The sequence below is a fragment of the Delphinapterus leucas genome, chromosome 5 (assembly GCF_059928025.1).
Source record: "Delphinapterus leucas isolate spDelLeu-1000000601 "Yukka" chromosome 5, BTC_Dleu_Yukka2, whole genome shotgun sequence".
Classification (NCBI taxonomy): Eukaryota; Metazoa; Chordata; class Mammalia; order Artiodactyla; family Monodontidae; genus Delphinapterus; species Delphinapterus leucas.
In genome coordinates, this window is record NC_143133.1 from 5,284,534 (window position 1) to 5,308,109 (window position 23,576).

At 41.4% G+C, this 23,576-nt stretch overlaps 1 protein-coding gene across 1 annotated transcript; it reads left to right on the forward strand.

The window, feature by feature from the left end:
- Nucleotides 1-1,512: 1,512 nt before the first annotated feature.
- LOC115801941 (uncharacterized) lies at nucleotides 1,513-21,628 on the forward strand. Its single transcript, XM_089911354.1, is given in 5 exon segments — nucleotides 1,513-1,575; nucleotides 7,501-7,661; nucleotides 10,938-11,068; nucleotides 14,225-14,292; nucleotides 14,295-21,628. Coding segments are annotated over 5 exon segments (825 nt in total). The 3' UTR covers nucleotides 14,697-21,628.
- The last annotated feature ends 1,948 nt before the right edge of the window (nucleotides 21,629-23,576 follow it).

Sequence of the window (23,576 nt, forward strand, 5' to 3'; positions counted from 1 at the left end):
TAGCCTTCTCTATTCTAACGGCAACTTTTGATTAGTTAATTTACAGGTTGTGCATCCCCTTGTATATTTAGACATTTCAAGCTAGCAATTCTGTTTGAATTTTTGAGAATAGATAGCTCACAAGATCTGAATAAAGGAAGGTTAAGCTTAAGCTTAAGAGGTTTAAACATATGGTCTTTTTTTTTTTTTTTAGCGTTTTCTTTTTTTGAGTATTTAGTTACATGTACCTATCTTCGACAGAGAGAATGTTAGTAAGCCTAGAAAAAGACATTCATGAGGAAGAGGCTACGGTCTTGGTATTACCTGTTGATTGCCTTTATCTTTGCTGTACAGGTATTCCCCACTTTTTGAAAGTTCACTGTACACCACTTTGCTTTTATGAAAGACTTACATTGATACCTATTTTCACTAACCTAGATAAATCTGAAAAGGATTTTCATGTTTCTGAAAAGAAGGAAGAAGCAAAGATAGCGTTCAGCGTTTGTTTCGCAGGGGCTGTTGTAGAAGCAGTGGAAACCCTGAGTGGCAAGAGTGGCGCCACCAAGCCCTTTCCCCGGGAATCTCAATTTATTTTGTGCATCGTTAGCAAGATGTGTCCTAAGGTACTTGCTTCTTTGCCTTACGCCTTTTTGGCTTACAAGAAAGGTTTTGTGGGAACAGCTCTACTTTCAGATAGCAGGGGGAACCTGTACTTCTTCCCAGTTGTAAATACTCACATAGGGAATAGAAAAGCTTTAGCCCAGTTTACATTTTATACTATTACTATAGTAGAATTTCAGACAAAAGCAAGAAAGCAGGGCTTCCCTGGTGGCGCAGTGGTTGAGAGTCCGCCTGCCGATGCAGGGGACACGGCTTCGTGCCCCGGTCCGGGAAGATCCCACATGTCGTGGAGCGGCTGCGCCCGTGAGCCGTGGCCGCTGAGCCTGCGCGTCCGGAGCCTGTGCTCCGCAACGGGAGAGGCCACAACAGTGAGAGGCCCGTGTACCACAAAAAAAAAAAAAAAAAAGCAAGAAAGCAAAGCTAAGCCAAAAAAAAAAAGAAACCATTTTCAAAGTCACCGTAACTCACATGGAGTAAAATTGTTTTAAAATGGGCTCTTTTCTTACTAAGAAAGACTTATTACACCTGAGCTGTATTGTTTTCCTGTTCACTACCCAGTGTCAAAGCAATGGGACTCAACCCTTAAACACGTCACCTGTGCTCAAGGGTAAAAGTCGCCCAGCTGGATTCAGTCACTTTCGATACGAAGGAGTCAAGCTTCTATCTTGGGGCATTTCAAAGAGGTCCCGGAACGCCATTTCTTTCTTCATTCTTTGACTGACACTCGCTCTTGGTAGGCCTTTGCATCACGACCCACAGCTTTTCCATCGCCCATCTGGCTGTTGAAGCATGAAACGGGGGTCTTGCAGAGATGTGAGGTAGGAGGCCAGGGTTGGCTGTGGGATTTTTTCTCCGAAAACACGCAGGAGCAGCGTAGGAAAGGGGCCGCCTCATTTGCAGTATCATCCCGTTATGTGTACATCGCCCATCTCTGTGGCTCAGAGAGGAAACCTGAACAATGAAGGGTACCTCCGGGTAGGGGAACCGCCTCATAACTAATGCTTTCAACTCTCCCACCACTTTCTAGACCTCACCTCTGGGGAGAGCAGAGCCCTTCAGGCAGAGATCCTCATGTGTCCCATGGCCCTTCGTCTCTCTATAATCTCAGTGATTTTCTCTCGTATTCCTGGGGGCTGACAGCAAGTTTGCAAAACAGCGCGAATGAGGAAAGTCACGTGAGAAATTTAGTGTGGGCTTAAGGCAGGGGACAAGGCGTCGGGATTTAAGACCAGGCATTCAGAGACTGTGTAGCTATGGCACAAGATTTGGGATGCGTATTGCTTATGCCCCAGTTGAGCTACCCCAGCTGCCTTTGCGTGGAGCAGAGACAAATCTTTCCTACCAAGTGCCAACTAAAGAATGTCGCTTGTCACCCGGCTCTACATGGATTAGCCATTAGCCACTGCAGTCGCTGACCTCCAACACATCCTGAAAGGAATTCAGGGTGGAGATCAGAAATGAGGCAGCCTGTGCTCTGGGATAAACTGGCAGAACAGGCCTTCGGATCGTTAGATATTTTGGAAGGCTCAGGGTCTCTTATAACCTAATCTCAGAAGTGACCGATTGTTACTTCTACCATCTTCTTTTTTTTTTTTTTTTTTTTTTTTTTTGCGGTACACGGGTCTCTCACTGTTGTGGCCTCTCCCGTCGCGGAGCACAGGCTCCGGACGCGCAGGCTCAGCGGCCATGGCTCAAGGGCCCAACTGCTCTGCGGCATGTGGGGTCTTCCCGGACCGGGGCACGAACCCGCGTCCCCTGCATCGGCAGGCGGACTCCCAACCACTGCGCCACCAGGGAAGCCCTCCAGACTTCTAATTGTCAAGTCTGATGCCGTTGTGAATCTTCATTTTCACGTGCTTCCTGTCTTTGTGTTCTTGAAACTTTTAGGCTTTTCTCTTTATCCCCTTTATTCTGGAGTTTCATATTGTGTACGGGTTTTTTTCTTCTTCCTACGTTTGTGTATTATCCTGGGTATGTGATGGGCTCTTTCAATTTGGAAACTCAAGCTCTTCAATTCTGTGAAGTTTTTGTTTTTATTTATTTGGTAATTTTCTCAGTTATCTCTTTCTGGGGTCGTATTTTTTGCATGTTTAACCTGCATTGATTCTCTGCTTTTCTTAGTATTATTTTTTCTATTTTCTACCAATTTTTCTTTGATCTACTTTCCGAAAGATTTTCTCAACTTTATCTTCCAAAACTTTTATTAATTTTTAAATTTCTGCTTTTATATTTTTAACTTCCAAGAAGTCCTTTGTTGTTTGATGAATGTTTCTTTCCTTTTTTTTTTTTTTTTAACACTTTGTCCTTCCACTCTACTTTTATCATCTTGTCTAATTTTTCCCCCATTGGATGCTTTCTGAGAATGTATGACTTAATAATCCTGGACTGTCTACTAGTGCCAAAGAGTGATGCATGAAAGTTGATTGGAAGAGTATGTTCAGAGGCAGGGCTTGTCAAGATGTGGGCTTTAATTTAGGGTAATTTGTTGGTGTTCTTTCCTTGATGGATATCTCAGCTCTCAGTATTTATAGGTCTTTTTTTTCTCTTGTATTGTTTAGTTTCCTCAGAGAAAAATTACCCAGTCTCTTGCTTACGGTGTCTTTGTTGGGGGATGGATAACAAACTAGGCTGCAGGATTCTAAGAGCAGAGCAGAGTAAGGAGGATGGGAGATCTCACCACACCTTATGCATGATTTCACCCTGTTTTCCTCAGCTCTGGCTGGCATCCCTGAGTCTGGAGCTTGTCTGCGTTTAGGCTTTCAGTAAATTGGCAACATGGAGGGAGACAGGCAGTTACCTCATTGTAGCAGCTAAGGGAGGGGACTCAGGGCAAGGGGTTTAGCTGCTTCATAGACAGACTTTCAACCAGTGCAGCTCTGGTTCAGACTCAGCCTCCCCCCAGCTTTCACAAGCACTTCCGGTCTCCTGTCTGGGGAACACGCACTTTGCTGTTACTGCACGTAGAGGGGAATTTATTAGAGCATCGGTTCTCAGAGTGTGGTCTGGGGGTCTGAAAAGTCAAAAGAATTTTTATAATAATACTAAGATGAGATTTTCCCTTTTCACTCACATATTCCCGTGAGTGTACAGGGGAATTTTCTAGAGGCAACATGATGTGTGATAATGCAACAGATTAAATGCAGAAGCAGATATGAGAATCTGGCTGTCTTCTGCTAAGCCAAACATTACTGAGATTTATAAAAATGTGCAACAAAACCACTCTTCTCACTATGTTTTCTTGGTTTGAAGTATAAACTTATCTTTCATAAAATATGTTATTCACATTAACATGTACTGGATTTATTAATATTGTTAAGTGGATTAATAAAGAAATACTAAAAGTTTCAGCTTTTGGGAAATATATATATTTTTTAATGTATGTATATACACAATACCTTTATATATAAAATATATATGTATATATTTCCCCAAAGCTGATACTTTTAGTATATAACCAACATGAACAAAAGCTCTTTGAGGTCTTCAATACTTTTTGTTTTTTTTTTGCGGTACGCGGGCCTCTCACTCTTGTGGCATCTCCCGTTGCGGAGCACAGGCTCCGGACGCGCAGGCTCAGTGGCCATGGCTCACGGGCCCAGCTGCTCTGTGGCATGTGGGATCCTCCCGGACTGGGGCTCGAACCCGTGTCCCCTGCATCAGCAGGCGGACTCTCAACCACTGCGCCACCAGGGAAGCCCTTCAATATTTTTTAATAGTATGAAAGGGTCTTGAGACCAAAACATCTGAGGTCACTGTATTAGAATAATACTCTTGGATTCTTTCTTCTCATGCCTTCACTCCTCCCCAGGTGACAAGAGTGACTTAATCAGAGAGTTTGAGAGAAGAACTGGGCAGGCACGGCTCAGCCCTTTCCTCTCACTTTTCTTTTACGTGATCCTAACTTCTTACACTTAAGATTTGCCTGTCTGTAACAGAGCATGTGTTCTTAACAGTTTTTGGCCGGGGGTCAGCTTAGGGCCCGTGGCACTGTCCTGTGATGAGACATGAGTTGTCCCATCATGGCTTGTGATTCTTATTGGGTAGATCTGTCTAATTCAGGGGTGGAGTTGGCAAATCTACTTGTTCAGGCAGAATAAGCTATGCTTTCTCAGAAGAGCTTTATTTGTGATAAAGGAGACATTTAACTTTTAAAGAAGTTTTGATTTTTGAGAGATTTTAGACTTACAGGCAAGTTGCAAAAAATAGTACAGAGAGTTCCTAGATACCCTTTGTCCAGCTTCCCCTAATGTTAATGTTTTATGTAACCACAGGACAGAGATAGAAAGCAGGAGATCACAGTACATTACAATAAACTAACCCACAGACCTTTTTTGAATTTCATCACTTTTCCCACCAGTCTTTTTCTGGTCCAGGATCCAATCCAGGATTTCACATTAAAAGTAACATTTTGATCTCCTGCTGCCCGGTTCCTGCATCTGTGTCTTAACCGGTTGTATATTCAACTGAGAAAAAGCTGGGGGACGGGAGTTATTTATCAGTCAGCCTTGTCTCCCAGCACCTCCCAATGTTGAATCTTTCTAGAATTCTATGGTGTGAAGAGATGAGTTCTTGTCTTCTTCCCCATGTTCTCCACTGTGGTACTTCCTACCTTCTCCCTTTGACTCACTCAGTTGCCTCAAGTCCACATCTTTTCCAGCTTCCAGAACTTTGTTGCTAACTCTCTTCTGCTCTTGTCTGCCCTTGTATTTCCTGTGGTTTGCTTTTTCGGTGACTTACACTCTTGCCCTCAGTCTAAGGTCAGTTGCCAAGCCCCACCCGTGCTCTGAGAACTTGGGAGTTAATAAATTCTTATTCCTTTAATATTGTTATTATTGGTTGGGTTTTAGAAAGAAGCAGCGATAAATAATAGTTTTAATCTACTTGTTTAATTAGAATCTGACCCTTGATATATAATCCCCAATTTGTACATTATTTTTGCTTTTCAATGGAAAACCTCATTTAAATACTTTTAATGACTCTTGTACTTAAATGAAGCCCTATAGTCACTTTTAAAGCAAAACCATGGCAAGATTAGGGAAAAATTGGGTAACTTTAAAACTAATTTTATGTATACTTATTGTTTGTAATCAAACACATGTAGGCCCTGATTAGAATGCTTTTTGTAGCTTACCTTGAATTTCTTAGCTTGGAATCAAAAGACCCATGCCCAGGGATGGGTCTTATCCTTTAGGCTTGGCTGGCATCATGGTGCCTGCAGCTACTCACTGCTCAGAGATCAACGGTAGGTCTCTCCTAGTCACCTCTTCCTTCAGTTTCTAAAAAGGAAGAATTGCTGGAAGGAACAAACACTATCTTATCTCTGGTTCCCACTTCCCAACTTTTTCCTATCATTTTCTCACACTCAACTGAAAAGGAAGAGTGAGATTATGGCTATGTTATACTTTTCAATAAAGTATTTGGCTGTCCTTAATTACTTTTCCTTAAAAGTAATCAGGTTCTCTATGTTTACAGTATTTATAAGAAGAGTAAAACATTCTCTTCCTATCTATAATACTAAAAATTTGCCTTGATACAGCTATTCCTTGTCTTTATACTTTTGCTTTTTATTTTAATTTACTATTTATTTATTTATTATTGAGGTATAGTTTATTTACAACATTATATAAGTTTCAGGTGTACAACATAGTGATTCACAATTTTTAAAGATTATATGCCATTTATAATTATTATAAAATATTGGCTCTCCCTGGGCTGTACAATATATCCTTGCAGCTTATTAATTTTATACATAGTGGTTTGTACCTCTTAATCCCATACACTTATCTTGACCCTCTCCTCTTCTTCCCTCTCCTCACTGGTAACTACTAGTTTGTTCTCTATATCTGTGAGTTTGCTTCTTTTTTGTTATATTCACTAGTTCGTTGTATTTTTAGATTCCACATGTAAGTGGTATCATACAGTATTTGTCTGTCTTTGTCTGACTTACTTCACCAGGCATAATACCCTCCAAGTTCATCCGTGTTGTTGCAAATGGCAAAATTTCAGTCTTTTTTATGGCTGAGTAGTATTCCATTGTGTATATATACTACATCTTCTTTATCCATTTGTCTGTTGATGGACACTTAGGGTGCTTCCATATCTTGGCTATTGTAAATAATGCTGCTATGAACATTGGGGTGCATGTATTTTTATATTCATAAATAATGTGCTATATTATTTGTTGTATATTTAAAAGTTGCATCCATGACTTTCTCATAGGGTGGAAGGTGAGGGATGAGAATGGGGGTGGAGAAGGGAATGTAGGGGACAGTTTCCTTGACTGTGATGCTTTAGTTCTTAAAAGATTAAGATCTGGAGCACATATGACAAAATATTAATGTTAATTTTGAGGGGTGGCAACGGGTGTTTATGACATCATTGTTACTCTTTGGCATTTTAAAAATAATTTTTTCAAATTTATAACCACTTTTTTTTAAGCTGGATGTAGCTTGATTTTACTGGGAATCACAGTGACTACCTGGTCTTCTGTCATCTGAGAATGGATCATCTTCCATAAGTGAAAGGATTGTATCCAATTGAAACTTAACTTTTAGGTGTAAATGTTATTTCCTAGGCTGCACCTACCTTGGTAAACCTTGGGACGGTAGAAACAATAATTACAAAGCAGTACTTCTATGTATCTGTTCTCACTTGGTCTGCAGAAATTTCAGCGCTCTCAAATTTGGTAAAATGGTCTAGAGATCTCTAGGAAATGTCTGTGTCATAAAAACTTCAAAGCCATCTCCTGTCCTGGCTAGCTACGATAATGACTCCAGGTATGGCAGATGTCTTACTCAGCTGTGTCACCAGTGTCCGCCCAAGGCACCAGAGCTGCCAGTGTTCTAGTTGCTTGGTGATTCTGGCAATGAGGGCACTGACCTCTGCGCCCTTGAAATCTAGGTCATTGAATTGATCACCACCCCTGGCGACAAGGTGTACAGAGCTCCTGCTACCAATACCTCGCCATCACCGGCTCTAGTGTGGCTGATGTTTCACAGTCTGAAGGTCCCATGGAGGCTTCAGAGAAGGAATTATTTTGGCTCTTCTTGGTGCAACCTGCAGTGGGTGTGGGCTGGAGGACAGTCTGAGCGACAGTCACTTGCTATGCTCTCATTCACTTCTCTCTTCCAAGCTTGGGCCATTGACTCTCTTATTAGAATGAGTTTTTTTCCTGGGAAGAACCTTGATCATCATTTAAATAGACTCCTGGTGAGCCTGTCTCACTAGTCCCTGTGGAATGTCAGGATAGTAGAATACATTCGAGGTGAACACACCTTAGACTCAAACTGGGACCCTGTTACAGGTTCTAAAGCGTGTATATTTTTTAAAACGTGGTTAAAAAGGGACCTTACCTAATATGGAATATTTACCATCCTGACTTTAGAAATTATTTTTATTATTCTAATGCAGGCAGCAGCAAAAAAAAATGTCCTGGGTCTCTGAGAGTCATCTGTAAAATCAAAGCATAATAATGACTTTAGAATATACGCAAAACAGGACACAGATATAAATATTGCTTAGGTCCAGAAGCAGGAAGTACAATACAAAACTGGCTCTATTAGCATGTCCAGAAGCTATTATGAGTTAAATTATTTAATATGTTATAAGAAAAAAACATGTCAATCAGAAAAGGAGGTAGATGATCAGTGATGGAAGTCCGCAAAGCCACGGATGGAGATTTGCCATTATATCCCAGCTCCGCCCAAGAGAAGTTCTCCTGGCCAGTGGACTTCATCTGTCTGGGGACAGGGACAGCTTTTTTGAAGTGATACAGCTGACAAGTCCCCACATAGAGCAATCAATCCCATTAAACGTCAGAACTTAAATCCAAGTACTGCTTATCTGATTCCATGGTCACTAAGTTAAGAGGGTACAACTCAAGGTCCCTTTGGCAGTTAAATTTCTTGTTTTAAAGACATAATTTGCATTTAGATTTACGTACTAGTCTTTTGCAGTCAAGGTTAATTTGAGTACATCCATTGAAGAACGATCTACTTACTTTCAGATTGTGAAAAAAATCAACTAGTTGAGCTTGCAAAGTTGAGAAAAAGATTCTGGAGAACTATGAATTCACTGAAGTGCCAACATGAGGATTCTTGGTAGTAAACTCCCACCTTGGTAGCACCCTACCATGGCAGATAGCCCGCAACAAAAGTAATGCAATTACATTAGAATATTTAGAATACAGAAAAGAATCAGTCACAATTTCACCGATATTACAGTTTTGATGTTGCTGTTAATTTTGAGTGTATTTACATGTAATCATTGTGTGTGTGTGTGTGTGTGTGTATGCATAAGTGTGTGTTGTATATATAATTTAGGTCCTGGCTTTTTTTTTTTTATTAAAATGGTAAATTTTATATTTTTAATTATTTTTTAAATTTATTTTTTGGAACTTTATTGTATTTATTTTTTTATACAGCAGGTCCTTATTAGTTATCTATTTTATACATATTAGTGTATACATGTCAATCCCAATCTCCCAATTCATCACACCACCACCAGCATCCCCCCGCCGCTTTCTCCCCTTGGTGTCCATATGTTTGTTCTCTACATCTGTGTCTCTATTTCTGCCCTGCAAACCGGTTCATCTGTACCATTTTTCTAGGTTCCACATATATGTGTTAATGTACGATATTTGTTTTTCTCTTTCTGACTTACTTCACTCTGTATGACAGTCTCTGGATTCATCCATGTCTCTACAAATGACCCAATTTCATTCCTTTTTATGGCTGAGTAATATTCTAAAAAATGGTAAATTTCATTTTATTTTAGTTTTTTTATTGTAGTATAGTTGATTTACAATATTGTGCTAAATTCTGCTGTACAGCAAAGTGATTCAGTTACACATATGTATACATTCTTTTTTTTAAATATTCTTTTCCATTATGGCTTATCACAGGATACTGAATACATTTCTCTGTGCTCTACAGTAAGACCTTGTTTATTATCCATCCTCTATATAATAGCTTACATCTGCTGACCCCAACCTACCACTCTGTCTCTCCCCCAACCTACTCCCCCTTGGCAACTACAAGTTTGTTCCATATGCCCATGAGTCTATTTCTGTTTCATAGGTAGGTTCATTTGTGTCATAGTTTAGATTCCACATATAAGTGATATTATATGGTATTTGTCTTTCTCTTTCTGACTTACATCACTTAGTATGATAATCTCTGCATGTTGCATGTTGCTGCAAATGGCATTATTTCATTCTTTTTAATGGCTGAGTACTGTTCCATTGTATATATGTACTACATCTTCTTTATCCATTCATCTGTCTATGGACATTTAGGTTGTTTCCATGTCTTGGCTATTGTGAATAGTGCTGCTATGAACCTAGGGGTGCATGTATCTTTTTGGATTAATTTTTGTCTGGATACATGCCCAGGAGTGGGATTGCTGGATAATATGGTAATTCTCTTTTTAGTTTTCTGAGGAACCTTCATACGGTCCTCTATAGTGGCTGTACCAATTTACATTCTCACCAACAGTGTAGAAGGGTTCCCTTTTCTCCACAGCCTCTCCAGCATTTGTTATTTGTAGAGTTTTGTTTTGTTTTTTTAAAGACACTAGTTTTGAGAGCAGTTTTAGTTTCACAACAAGGTTAAGAGGAAGGTACAGAGAGTTCCCATATTCTCCTGCCCGCACACATGCTTAGCCTCCCCCATCATCCCCCACCAGGGTTGTACACTTGTGACAATTGATGAACCTACGTTGACTCATCGTAATCACCCGAAGTCCATAGTTCACATTATGGTTCAATCTTCTTTTTTTAGCATCTTTATTGGAGTATAATTGCTTTACAATGGAGTGTTAGTTTCTGCTTTATAACAAAGTGAATCAGCTCTTAGTGTTGTACATTCTATGGGTTTGGACAAATGTATAATGACATGTTTCCACCATTAGAGTATAACGCAGAGGAGTTTCACTGCCCTAAAATCCTCTGTGCCCTGTCTATTTAACCTGTCCTACCCCTCCTCCATCCCTGACAATCACTGATTCTTTCACTGTCTCCACAGTTTTGCCTTTTTCAGATGTCATACAGATGGAATCATGCAGTATGGAGTCTTTTCAGATTGACTTATTTCCCTTAGTAATATGCATTTAAGGTTCCTCCATGTCTTTTCATGGCTTGATAGCTCATTTCTGTTGTTTAAATTTTTATTGGAGTATAGTTGCTTTCCAATATTGTGTTAGTTTCTACTGTACAGCAAAGTGAATCAGCTATTTATGTCAGAGAATGTTTTGCCTATGATCTCTTCTATAGGTCCTGACTTTTTAATTGTTTCTTTATGTGTTTCACAAATTTTTACTGAATTGCTGTTATTTTCTAGGTGTTGCTTAGGTGCTGGGTGGATAAAAGCTTTTACCTTCAAGGAATGTACCTTCTTAAATGAGGGACAGAAAAGAAACAAGGGAAAGATCAAACAGGTGGCATGTATGGTGGCAGTCGAGGACAGGAAGAGTAAGTAAAGCAATGGAAGGAGGGAGAGAGTGATGGATGTGCTCCAGGATGGGGTGGATCAGGGAAGACTTCTCGGAGGAGGTGACAGTGAATAAAGGTCTCACTCAACTCTCAAGAGGATGCAGTAGTAAATGAAAAGAGGGAAGATCTAGATTGAATAAGACTTGGGATTACTGATGTCTGTTACTAAAAGCCAATTTATTTCTTCAGACTTAGGAGTGGGTTAGATATATTATGGCTATTAAATCTTTATTAGCACTGGCATTTTAGAATATTGGACATATTTATTATCTCAAAATGCAGGTGTGTATATTTGTATGCACGTTCATTGGAATAAAAGGGGAAGAGTAATGTGTAAGTGTGAATGCTTCCATGTAAGAAAGATTCATCTGGCCCTCCTGAAAGATTCCAGATCTTTCAAGAATCTTACATTTTTGCTGTATATTAAACACTAAAATAAAGGACCAACTTTAGCGCCATGACATACGAGGTATAGTCACACTCCTCCAAAGACTTTCCTATCACTTATAAGATTTTCACTTTGTATTCCCCAAATTCGTGTCTAGGTTCATGTCCTTGATAAGGTTTTCACAGTCAGTCAACAAACAGCTGAATCAAATTTATTATGGGGTGATTTTTGACTCTGCTATTTCCTGCTAATCTCTCTTTTACCTAATCAACACTTATCATGCTCATATTATGTTCCAGCTATTGACGAATTGAGGCCAGAGATGGAAGACAAAATCCCTAACCTGACAGAGGATCATTTCCTCTAGCAGGAGAAACGATCAACATGGCAGGACAGATGCTGTGGTAGATGGAGACAGTGCGAGGCGTGGAGAACAGGGGCCTGGGAAGGTGGCCTGTGAGGCCTCTAAGGTCCTCATTTTAAAAGGAGACAGGATATAAAGGACATGTGCCATAATTTAGTTAGCAATTTCCTTATTTGTTGTATATGATGTTTGCTTCTAATTTTTCATTGATATAAAATAGAAACAATTTCACTTCTAGGTGTATAACCCAAAGAATTGAAAGCAGGGACTCAAACAGACATTTGTACACTAGCACTATTCACAATAGCCAAAATGTAGAAACAATAAAAATGCCCAATAATGAACAAATGGATTAACAAAATGCTATATATATATATATATATATATATATATATATAATTCAGCCTTAAAAAAGGAATGAAATTCTGATGCATGCTACAATATGAATGAACCTTGAAATATTATGCTAAGTAAAATAAGCCAGACACTGAAAGACAAATATTACATGGTTCCACTTATGTGAAGTACCTAGATTAGTCAAATTTAGAGACAGAAAATAGAACAGCGGTTACCAGGAGTTGAGGAGAGGGGGGAATGGGGAGTTATTGTTTGATGGGTACAGAGTTTATGTTGAGAATGATGAAAAAGTCCTGGAGATGGACAGTGGTGATGGTTGCTCGACAATGCGAATGTACTTAATGCCACTGACTGTGCGCCTAAAATTGGTTAAGATGGTAAATTTTTATGCATGTATATTTGATCACAGCTTTTTTTTTAAAAAAAGGTAAGCTGAGATGACATTCCAATGTATATAGGAAATGCATATATCCTAATATGTAATACAGATTTCCCAGAATTTGGATTATTTCCTTATTCTAGAACCCAGAAGAAATCTTACTGGATCAGAGTTTATGGCATTTAATAAATATCACCAAATTATTTTGTGAGAACAACTGCGCAAGTTTACAGCTCTCCCAGGTACATATACAAGCACTGATCTCATTATTCGTATGCCAATCCCTATCCCTGACTAAAGGAAAGAAAATCGTTTTGAAAATTCACAGTACCAGTGAAGAACTAAGCCTTGGGCTTAGGATCCACATTAAATTATAAGTAAAAATATGGTGCCTTGTTTTAATATGCACTTCTTTATTAGTGAGGTTTATACTCTCTTGGTATCTTTTTTTTTAAATTTATTTTTATTTTTTTAACATCTTTATTGGAATATAATTGTTTTACAACGGTGTGTTAGCTTCTGCTTTATAATAAAGTGAATCAGCTATACATATACATATGTTCCCATATCTCTTCCCTCTTGCGTCTCCCTCCCTCCCACCCTCCCTATCCCACGCCTCTAGGTGGTCACAAAGCACCGAGCTGATCTCCCTGTGCTATGCGGCTGCTTCCCACTAGCTATCTATTTTACACATGGTAGTGTATATATGTCCATGCCACTCTCTTTTTGTTTACTGGATATATTTCCTATTGTGTGGGTTCTCTGGTTTCTTAGAGTATTTAAAAATTCATTTCTCACTTTAAGACAGCGTAGCAAAACACATATACAACAACAGCGTGTTTTAAAAGTGAAGAAAATTGGAGCAGAGGGAAACTAATGGTAGGAAAATAAAATGAAGACAAGGTAAGTTATTGAATATGAAGTTTGCCAAGGGATCTAGCTGGAGGAAGGCGACACATTTGCCAATGAGTTTTCTGGAAGCCAATGGAAAAGAAGAGAAACAAGATCCATAGTTTCATGAGCTCAGCCAACATCTTCTTGGTTGACACCACATTCATTCCCGGTATAGACTCTGAAACACATTCTTCCCGTGGGTTCATATGCTAGACTGCATCAAAAATCACAGGAGCAATATTTTCCGTCCCCTGTGATTTTGCAAAATATTTTCACTCCCACGCAAGAGGTGGAGTCTATTTTCCCCTCCCCTTCAACCTGGGCTGGCCTTGGGATGGCCGCCCTTGATTAACAGAACATGGCAGAGGTAAGGCTACATGACTCCTGAAGCAAGGCCATCTGGGAAGGGCAACACAGCTTCCCCCCCCGGGCTCTCTCTCCTGGGACAGATGCCTGGGAAGCCTAGAGTCCACCTGTGAAAAGTCTGGCCACCTTGAAGCTGCCATACTGTAGAGACCATGTGTTGGAGATAAAGAGGCATATCCAATCAGATGGAGCTGAGCCGGGTGGAGAGCAGCCATCCCTGCTGAGCACTGCCGGGGTTGCAGACTCATGAGCAAAAGTAAGTTTTGTTTGTTGCTTTAAGCCCCTGTGTTTTAGGGTGATTTGTTATGCAGCAGTAAGTAACTGCGACAGTTTATTTAAAGAGGATAGAGAAACTTCAGCAGCGCTCTTCCTCGGGCGCTGCCTAAGGAGGCGGCAGCCATCTCCTACTCGGCATCGTGGCCGCCCTCAGACCCCTCTTGGAGCCCAAGATGATCCAAAAAAAAAAAGGACCAAGAAGTTCATCCGGCACCAGTCAGACCGATATGCTGAAAGTAAGCAGAACTGGTGGAAACCCAGAGCCATTGACAGCAGGGCGCATAGGAGATTCAAGGGCCAGATCTTGATGCCCAACATCGGTTACCGGAGTAACAAGAAAACAAAACACATGCTGCTCAGCGGCTTCCGCAAGTTCCTGGTCCACAAGGTCAAGGAGCCTGAAGTGCTGCCGACGTGCGACAAATCTTACTGTGCTGACATTGCTTGCAATGTCTCCTCCGAGAACTGCAGGGCCATTGTGGAAAGAGCAGCCCAGCAGGCCATCAGAGTCACTGGTTCCAACGCCAGGCTGCGCAGCAAGAAAATGAATAGGCAGCTCGTGTGCACATTTTGTTTGTGTTAATAAAACCATAAAACTCAGCCGGAAAAAAAAAAACCCCAAAAACCTTCAGCAACAATCTTTTATAGCATCAGTGTGCCAGACACACGTGGGGTCAAGAGCTGTTTTGTCAAGGGCTCTGTAAACGCTGCAGTCGGAAGCCACAGCGCCTATCAGTGGGCTTTGGAAACAAAGCAGTTTGAATGCCTTTGAACTTTCCTGCACATTATCGGAAACACATGTGTCACTTTTCTTAGCAGTATACTTACAATGTGCTCATAAATAATCTTGAGCACAGACAGATATTGCGAGTTTCTTCTTAAAGACCATTTAACTTTCATAGAGAACATCTTATGTAAAACAGTTTCCTGGTAGAGGCTTATATTTGTTTAATGGCCAACTATAGGATATTCGAGACTCTTTTTTTGATGAAGGATTCACGTAAACCGGAAATAGATTCCAGATACCTGCTAAGTGCTCAAACCAAATGTGCATAATTCAAATCTATTATTCAAGAGGTAGAGGAGTGTTTGGGAGTTTTTTGTTTTTTTTTACATCTTTATTGGAATATAATTCCTTTACAATGGTGTGCTAGTTTCTGCTTATAACAAAGTGAATCAGTTATACATATACATATGTTCCCATATCTCTTCCCTCCTGCGTCTCCCTTCCTTCCACCCTCCCTATCCCACCCCTGTAGGTGGTCACAGAGCACCGAGCTGATCTCCCTGTGTGTTTGGGAGGTTTGATTCTCTCTCATCCCTCTGATTAATGCCATGGTTAAGCTCCCATGATTGGCAAGCTTTCCATGGATGGGACCCAAAGGAGGGTGAGAAAATCTGGGTCTACCCAGGAAAATTGTGACTGACTGAAGCTTTACATGGGACCTTTGCCTCCATGGTGCTATTTACTGCTCTACCAGAACTTCCACTGGATGGCAGATTCCTTTAGGAAAAGGAGGCAGTTCTTACTACAGCCGTGGAAGCTGGCAGAGAGCCAGAATGTACCTGGCAGGCTGTTATCATCGTTAAGAATGTGAGCATGGACTCGGGGTCCAGAGAGCCTGTGTCTAAATCCCGCCGGTGCCACTCACTGGCGGAATAACTTCAGGCAAACTATTTAACCTCTCTGTGCCTCAGTTTCCTCCTCTATAAAAATAGGAATACTCGCAAGGGTTAAACGATTTAAAAGTCCCTAGAACAATGTGTGGCATAGAAGTGATAAGTGTCAGCTGTTACTGCTACTTCTACTATTACTACTACATATTAGTAACGGGCACCAGTGAAGTTTGCTGAGTGAATAAGTGAGTGAATGAATGCCACTCAACTGTGTCCTAGATTTTCCCCTTTATGTTTCTGTAATTAAAAAGAAAAATTTATTTATTTATTCAGCTGTGCCTGGTCTTAGTTGCAGCACGCGGGATCTTTGTTGCTGCGTGTGGAATCTTTAGTTGCGGCGTGTGGGATCTAGTTGCCTGACCGAAGATCAAACCCGGTCCCCCTGCATTGGGAGTGCGGAGTCTTAACCACTGGACCACCAAGGAAGTCCCCTATGTTTCTATAATTTTTCTACTTGCTAGCTCCATTTACCATAGTTTTTGAAGACCTCATCCTACCCAGGGCTACTGGACTCTTACATAGCCACAAGCTGAAGATTTGTCCATATAAATAGTTGGTTTGTTCACTGTTTGGCCTTCCAGAGCTCCAGGGCTCAGGTCCTCTTGTCCCTTCTGAACTTGATCCTTTCAGTGAAACTTCTTATTGTTCATTGTTCATGCACGGTAGGAATATATTTAAGAGTGCACGGAACACGCCCTTTTCTGCCAGCTGTTCAGACTTCCCTCTTAACTCACATGTCGTTCCTTGTTCTCATTCTTCCCGGATGCCTGATCATTTGCCTCCATCAGTGGGTCATTGATATCCATTTCTCCAGCTTACATGCTTTGATCTGCTCTGTTCAACTTTCAGCTTGTACCCCTTGGGTCTTTTCTGCTCACCCCGACCTACAGGCTGCAGACGCTGTGCCTGATTCCTCACCCTCGGGCGACCAGGTCAGTCAGTATGCCTTGACAGCTACACCACAAAGAGCTCTTAATCACACACCTCCAGGCCACCCTCCCAACTTCCAATCCCATCAGGTCTGCAGACCCACCCCATCCCATCTAGAGAGCATTTATCTGAACCCTGCCCATCGTTTAGAGATACACACTGGAAAACACATTGCGTTTCTATCTCCTATTAATAGTGCATTGTGTTTATTTAGCTGTCGGTCTGTTTCCTCCACTTACATTAAAAGCATTCTGTTGGAAAGGGTTGTATGTCGTGTTGTATGTGGTGGAGGTTGTGTCTGTTGCAGATTTGTGTTCTAGGGCCTTGGCATGAATCTCCCTCTTTTGTGGATTCAGGATCTGTTGGTGGAGATGAGTAGAGTGAAAAGTTAAGTTGTGGTTGAGTTTTTGTCATGTTTTGTCCAGCTTTGTATCCGTCTGCTTAACACTTACTTGGTTTGCTCGTAGGTTTCCATTGTAAACAGAGCATTGGCTTGGGGGTCAGAAGACCTTGATTCATGCTTTAATTGCTTGGACAGTTCATTTCAGTTGAGCCTCAGTCGTCTAATTTGTAAGAGTAGGGCCATAATATCTCTCAGAATTGTTTGAGGGTTTAATGCAATCATTCTCATCAGGCTCACTGCTAGTCCAAAGGAGGGCTTTGTGAAAATGAGAAAAAGGTGTTCCCACATCCTGGCAGACACAGTTTTGTCCCAGGATGTGCCCTTTGTGAGTGGAATGTGATCTATGTTCCCCACACGTCCTCTTAGCTGGGGGGATGCCCTGGTACAGAGCTGTGTGCAGAGACTCCACGACTTTTAAAAGTGTAGTTTGTAATGATAAAATGTCACACATGTATTGGGAATTATTATTTATTATAAGTTCTGTTTCTCAGACCCTATCCTATCTATCTGCCTATCTATCTATCTATCTACCTACCTACCTATCCATCCATCCATCCATCCATCCATCGTTCTTTCTGTATATCTATGTATCTCTATCTATGTATGGATGTGTGGATGTATGGATGTATAGATGTATCTATCTCTCTATCTCCATTCATTTAATCATTCCACTTCTTTTCACAAAGGATCTGAGGTGGCATTGATTAAATTACAGAATCACAGCTAATATTTGCATACTGCTTTTTCATTGATCTAAATTACTTTATGTCATCTTTATAAGGGTCTTATGGGGGGGAGTATCCTGTCTCTCACTTTACAGATGGGCTGGCTGGGTCTCAGACACACATAAGAAATGTCGGACTCAGGATGGAAGCCCAGATTTCTGGTTTATACCCATGTTATTTTACCAGTATCATGCCATCCAATCTGCTTGTCACTATGATAAAGGACGATATGACAGAACTATTTTTTATTTTCTGTACTAGATCTCAAAAATTGGAACTGCTCTTCAGTAACTGAAACTGAAGAAAGATCAACATCTATTATTATAAACACAACAGAGACCCACAGAATTGGTTTTCTCTTGGTTTCTGTACTGTCTCTAGATGTTAGGGAATTCAATTTAATTTCTACGTGAGAGAAGCAGCGCATTCAACGAAAGGTATGTGGAGGACATAGAAATGAGATAGGCTTAAAAAGGACTCAGCTAGCCAGAGGAAAGGCAGAAAAAGACAACAATACCTACAGCTTAAGTAATTACTCACATCATTTATTGTGGCTACTGTATGTTGCTGTGTAAATATATCACATACGATCTTATACAAAGGGGATTTCTATAAGAAGTATTATGATTAAACACAAGCGGATTTCAGATAAATCTCATACATCCGTTTCATATCTCCCTTTGTTACAGGATTTCAAAATCCTTGTGAAACACTAAGGAAATGAAACAATATCTAGCCTCTTATCAAACGAGCAAGCGTATTGCATTGATGGTTATGAGACCTAGGAGCACAGAGGTATTTTTAAATTGCATGTATGCCACTCAGAACCACAACCCTGGGCTACAGAAATCACCCACTGTTAGATATTTTCTTAGAAAAGATGCGTTTCCATGATTCCTTTGACTGTAATTACTCATATAGTTTCAACCTCATTATTATTGTTCAGAGTAAGAATTGTATTTTTTATTTCAGTGATAGCAGATTTGGAGAAACGTCACAAAGTAAAACTGATCTATTTCCATAATTCTAGGCCTTGGGTATTTCCGCCCCCCCCCCCCCCACCCCAGAGGATGAAGGTAATGGTTACCACCTCATCCCGGGAAAAATACCAAGTCAAGTGGCTTTCAGAACAAAGAGACCCTGGGTTTCATGTGACTGCTGTTGAAGTACAGGGAGAAAGAGATCGGCCCCTTCTTGTAGCAGGACAAACACCCACACTCTAGTCTAAATTTGTCATTGGTGTCTCAGGAGACATGATGTGATTTGTGGCAACACTGAGTCCAGATTACAGAGAGCAAGAGAGCCCATATGGTGCTTGGCATTTCAGCAAGAAACGTGAGTTAGATAGGAACTTATTGATTTTTTTTCCTTTTTACAGCAAATTTAGAAAGTATATTGAAATAAATAACAATGTAAATACCACATAGTAAAACTTCAGGGATACAAAAAGTTGCTTGCAGAAAGCAGCTAAAACAATCTGTTGAGGCACATTGAAAGCCTTAAGTTCTCATATTAGAAAAAGAAACACTGAAAAATTATTAACCTACACTTTTCTTCTAATTTTTTTCCCCCAATCTCCCAATTCATCACACCACAACCCCCATCTCCCGCCGCTTTCCCTCCTTGGTGTCCATAACGTTTGTGGAATTTATTGATTTTAATCTCAAATAGTTCTCATGGAATTCTTTTGAGGATATAAGGGAGCTTTAGGGTAGTTTAATCCCACATTTTTGTTTTCTATGAATAAATTGGCTCCAGAGTGGTAAGATGAATTACTTGGTGGTGACACCAAAACCAAGGCCCTTAGGGCACCAGTCAGGAAGTCCCTCACCGCACCATTCAACCACTTTCTTCCTTCTTCAAGGTGAAGACAAATATATTTATTAAAAATCAGTATCAATAAGATTTATTCAGATTTTTTTTCTATTTTGGGCCCTGTGCTTGCTTTATTATTTCATTGAATCTTTCCGTAGCCCTACGACGCTAAGTACTACGGTATTATTGCTATTGTTCACCTGCCTTACAGATGAGGAAACTGAGGCTTACAGAGGTGATGAAGGACCTTGATCTGAATCACACACCTGTGAGAGCCAGGATTTGAACCCAGTCTTATCTGAGAGACCACACTCTCAACCGCCACCTGAAACTAACCCCCTTTGCTGTATTCTCTTTACTCTGGGTCTCCTTGGGAAGGAGTTTCTGTTGTGTATTAGCTGAAGTGATGCAGCCCAGGGGGAGAGACAGCACTTCACTCTCTAAGTGGTCACTCGCTGTGTCCTTTCTCTTTTTTGTACTCTTCTTTGTCCTTCTCTCTATAACCATCTTTCCTTTTACGTTCTCAAAGCCAGAGACAGTGCACGTGCTGACTGAAGCATTCCAGCTCGAATTCCCATTTCCAGCTCTGGGTTTCATCTGAAGTTTTCCTTCTCCTTTTATTTCTACATTTGATTGTAAAGGTCCTTAGGCTGTGTATACTTTTGGCACACACATAAGTATTAAAATCATAATATTACTCAGATTGTAGGAGATTTATATGTAGTCATTCTTGACAAAGAGCAGGCTGTTTGATTGCTTTTGTGAGAGAGGTTAGAAGTGAGTTCCTCAGCTTTCCTCAAACTTATGTGCATTCTTTCTATTGAGGGCAAAGGAAATGTATTTTCCCTCTGACTCTATTAAAGTTTGGTAGCGTGGAGAATACTTGTTGCATTAAGAGCATTTCCCTATTTAGTTCAATGGTTTGCTGCCTATGGCTCTGTGTTTAAAAAAATGCACTGTTTGTGGGTGAGGAAAGTAACAATGAGTTCTTTGTGCCTGAAAGCATTTCTACAAAGTGCTGGAGCTTGATTTATGGTGCGAACATTGTTTGGAGGATGATAAGTACGCAATGTGGATTCAACGTGGATCCCGGCAATCCAAACCGTGCAATTTCTTTGCGTCCAGGGTGACTTAGTCAGTGACATTTGTCTGTCCGTAGCCGGGATACTGGCTCGCTTCTAAGCATGGTTCAGGCATGTCCAACATAGCTCATGAACCAGGGGCTGGGCGAATTGAAATTTTCAATTTATTTTCTTGGGGGCTGTGTAGCTTCCCAAGAAAGTACACAAGCGGGGTTCCCTGCTGGTGTGCAGATGTGTCTGGGCATCTCTGCTGACCCGGAGGGGTTGCCCGCTGAAGTCTATTTGCGGGGGCACTGAGGAGACTTCTGGGAAAGCACCCATCTTAGGTGAGGGAGAGCCGGGCCTGGGAGATTGACTCAGGAGCAGGTTGAGATGTCTTGAGGACTGTATCCTACATGTGGCTTGGATTCGTCTCCTTGTCACAGCTCTTCTGCCCAAATGGCTGTACGCCCAGATTTGTTTGGTCAAGGCTACCAAACAATGGGACACAAATCATGCTGCTTAGGGGCCTCGAAGGGACTGTCCACAGAGGGGAGTGGTCCATTCTCCCTTCCTCCTCACTGTGGACCACCACCCACTTGGCTCTCTTAGGCCCCTTGGTTGTCTCATTCCAGAGCATTTGGTTCATTGACCATCGCACCTGTCTTCCCTGCTCTGCAGAGAGCTCTGAGAGAGCCGGCCAACTTCTGTCTTGTTCAGTATGGTATCCCCAGCCCTCAGCCTCTTAGAGGAGCTCAATCAACATGTTGTTGGATGGATGATGTTTGGGTGGAGGAAGGTAGTGATGCTCAAGGCTGCACTGGGGTACCTGGCAGAGCTGGGGGTGAACTGCTGGGCCTTGTATGGGAACGGGAAGGGCTGGGGAGTAGAGCTGCCCTGAGCGGTGGACCGACCATGAATCAATCAACCCTTCCAAGTCAGAGAGGAGAAGTAAACTGATACTTGTGTTTTTCTGGGTTGTTGGAATTTTTTGTCTGGTTTGGATTTTGTTCTGGTATGACGTTCACGTTTGGGTTCTGTCTTAGTTTCTGCCCTGTGACTTCAAGTTTACAGCAGCCTCTTAGTTTACAAGAGCAGAGCCTTTGATCGGTTTCACTGAGTGAAGCCAGTGCCGGTGACCGGCCCTGGTGACTGATGTCACTACCGTATCTGCCATTTATTTCTCCTGCACGTCCCGAGTTTCAGGAATGTCTCTGGTCGTCCACGCTGCTCACCTTGTGGACCCAGGATTGGAAGACTTTCACATCCTTGTGCCAGCCGTGCCCAGGTTACGTCATTCTGGTGCCACCTGCTAAGCCCTGCCCTTCTCTTGTTTATTTTCTTTTTTCTCTACTCTTTTTAAATTCACGGGTCACATGTCTCAGTGCTCCTTCAACCTATAGCCAAGTACGGTTTTAACACCTGTGGTAAGAGCCAGTCACGGTGACTGACTAACCCAGTGACACGTGCTAGTGAGACTGGACACGGGCACAGGGAGGGAACGTCTTCATAATGCGTCCATTAAATCTCATTTCCATCGGGAACTTGAAAACCTCCGAGGGATCAAAAGTTCTATGTGATTTTTCTGAGAGAAGAGAATTGTTCCGGCATTAAGGACAGTGGTCTGGAGATTACTAGACAGTTGGAAACCTAATTCATTCTTGCACAGGGATACATAGTGATGACATTTTGTGGATGTCGTTAGGACAATAAGGTCAGAGTTAACTTAAAGAAGCACCCAGTGTCTTGCTATCTTCCCAGAACCTCTCTTGCTCTGTTATGATTCTGAACCTTTATGCATCCATGTACCCTTTTCCATCTGGCAAACTCCTACTCAGTTTTTAAGACTCAGTTCCTTAGTGAAGCTTCCACAAGTTCCCAGACACAGTTTGGCGCCCCTGTCCCCTACCACATGCTTCTATAGCATCCTTCAGCACACATACATATTATAGTATTTACCAAGACATAGGGCAGGAGTTGGCAAGCTTTCTGTAAAGGGCCAGATAGTAAACATGTTCAGTTTTGCCAGCCATATGGTCTCGGTTGCAACCATTCAACTTGACTGCCGGGTGTAAGTAGTCATAGACAATATCTAAATGAATGAGCATGGCTGTGCTCCAATAAAATTTAATTATGGATTCTGAGATTTGGATTTGAGATTTGGATTTCATGGACTCTTCCGATGTCATGAAATATTCTTCTTCATTTGATTTTTTTTTCCCCCAAACATTTAAAAATGTGAAAATCACGCTTAGCTCAGGGACCATACAAAAACGGGCATGGGTTTGGCCCGAGGGCTGTGTTTGTCCAGCTCTGATACAGAGCTTTTATTCAACCACATGTCTGTCTCTTCCATCTGACTGTCAGCAGTTGAGTTCAGGTAGTAGAATCCTAAGGTATAGGGTAGTTCCCGGCACCTAGGAAGGACGGACTCAACAAATGCTTGCTGAATGGATGCCTGTGCCGGAGTATGAAGTAATACTTCCCCAAATTTGTTGAGCACTTACGGTGTCAAGCATTGAGCTGAGCATTTTATATGCATTTCTCTTTTAATCCTCATTTAATTTTGCTATCCAGAGACATTAAAGTCAACAGTTATCATTAGGCTGTGTTAAACGCGTCTTTGTAGTCACATTTAATCCTCTCAACAACCCTTTGGTGAGTACTGATAACGTCCACTCTTACAGCTGAGGGAAATTAAGCTTGGAGAGATTCTTTGCTCAAAGTTAGCGAGCTAGGGAGTAGGGTGGGGTTAGGAAAGAGCCTGGGTCCCCAGACTTGAGGGTCTCCAGTTCATGACCCCCATGCTGTAGAGCATCAAAGCTTGGATGCCTTCTTGATGGACTTGAGTA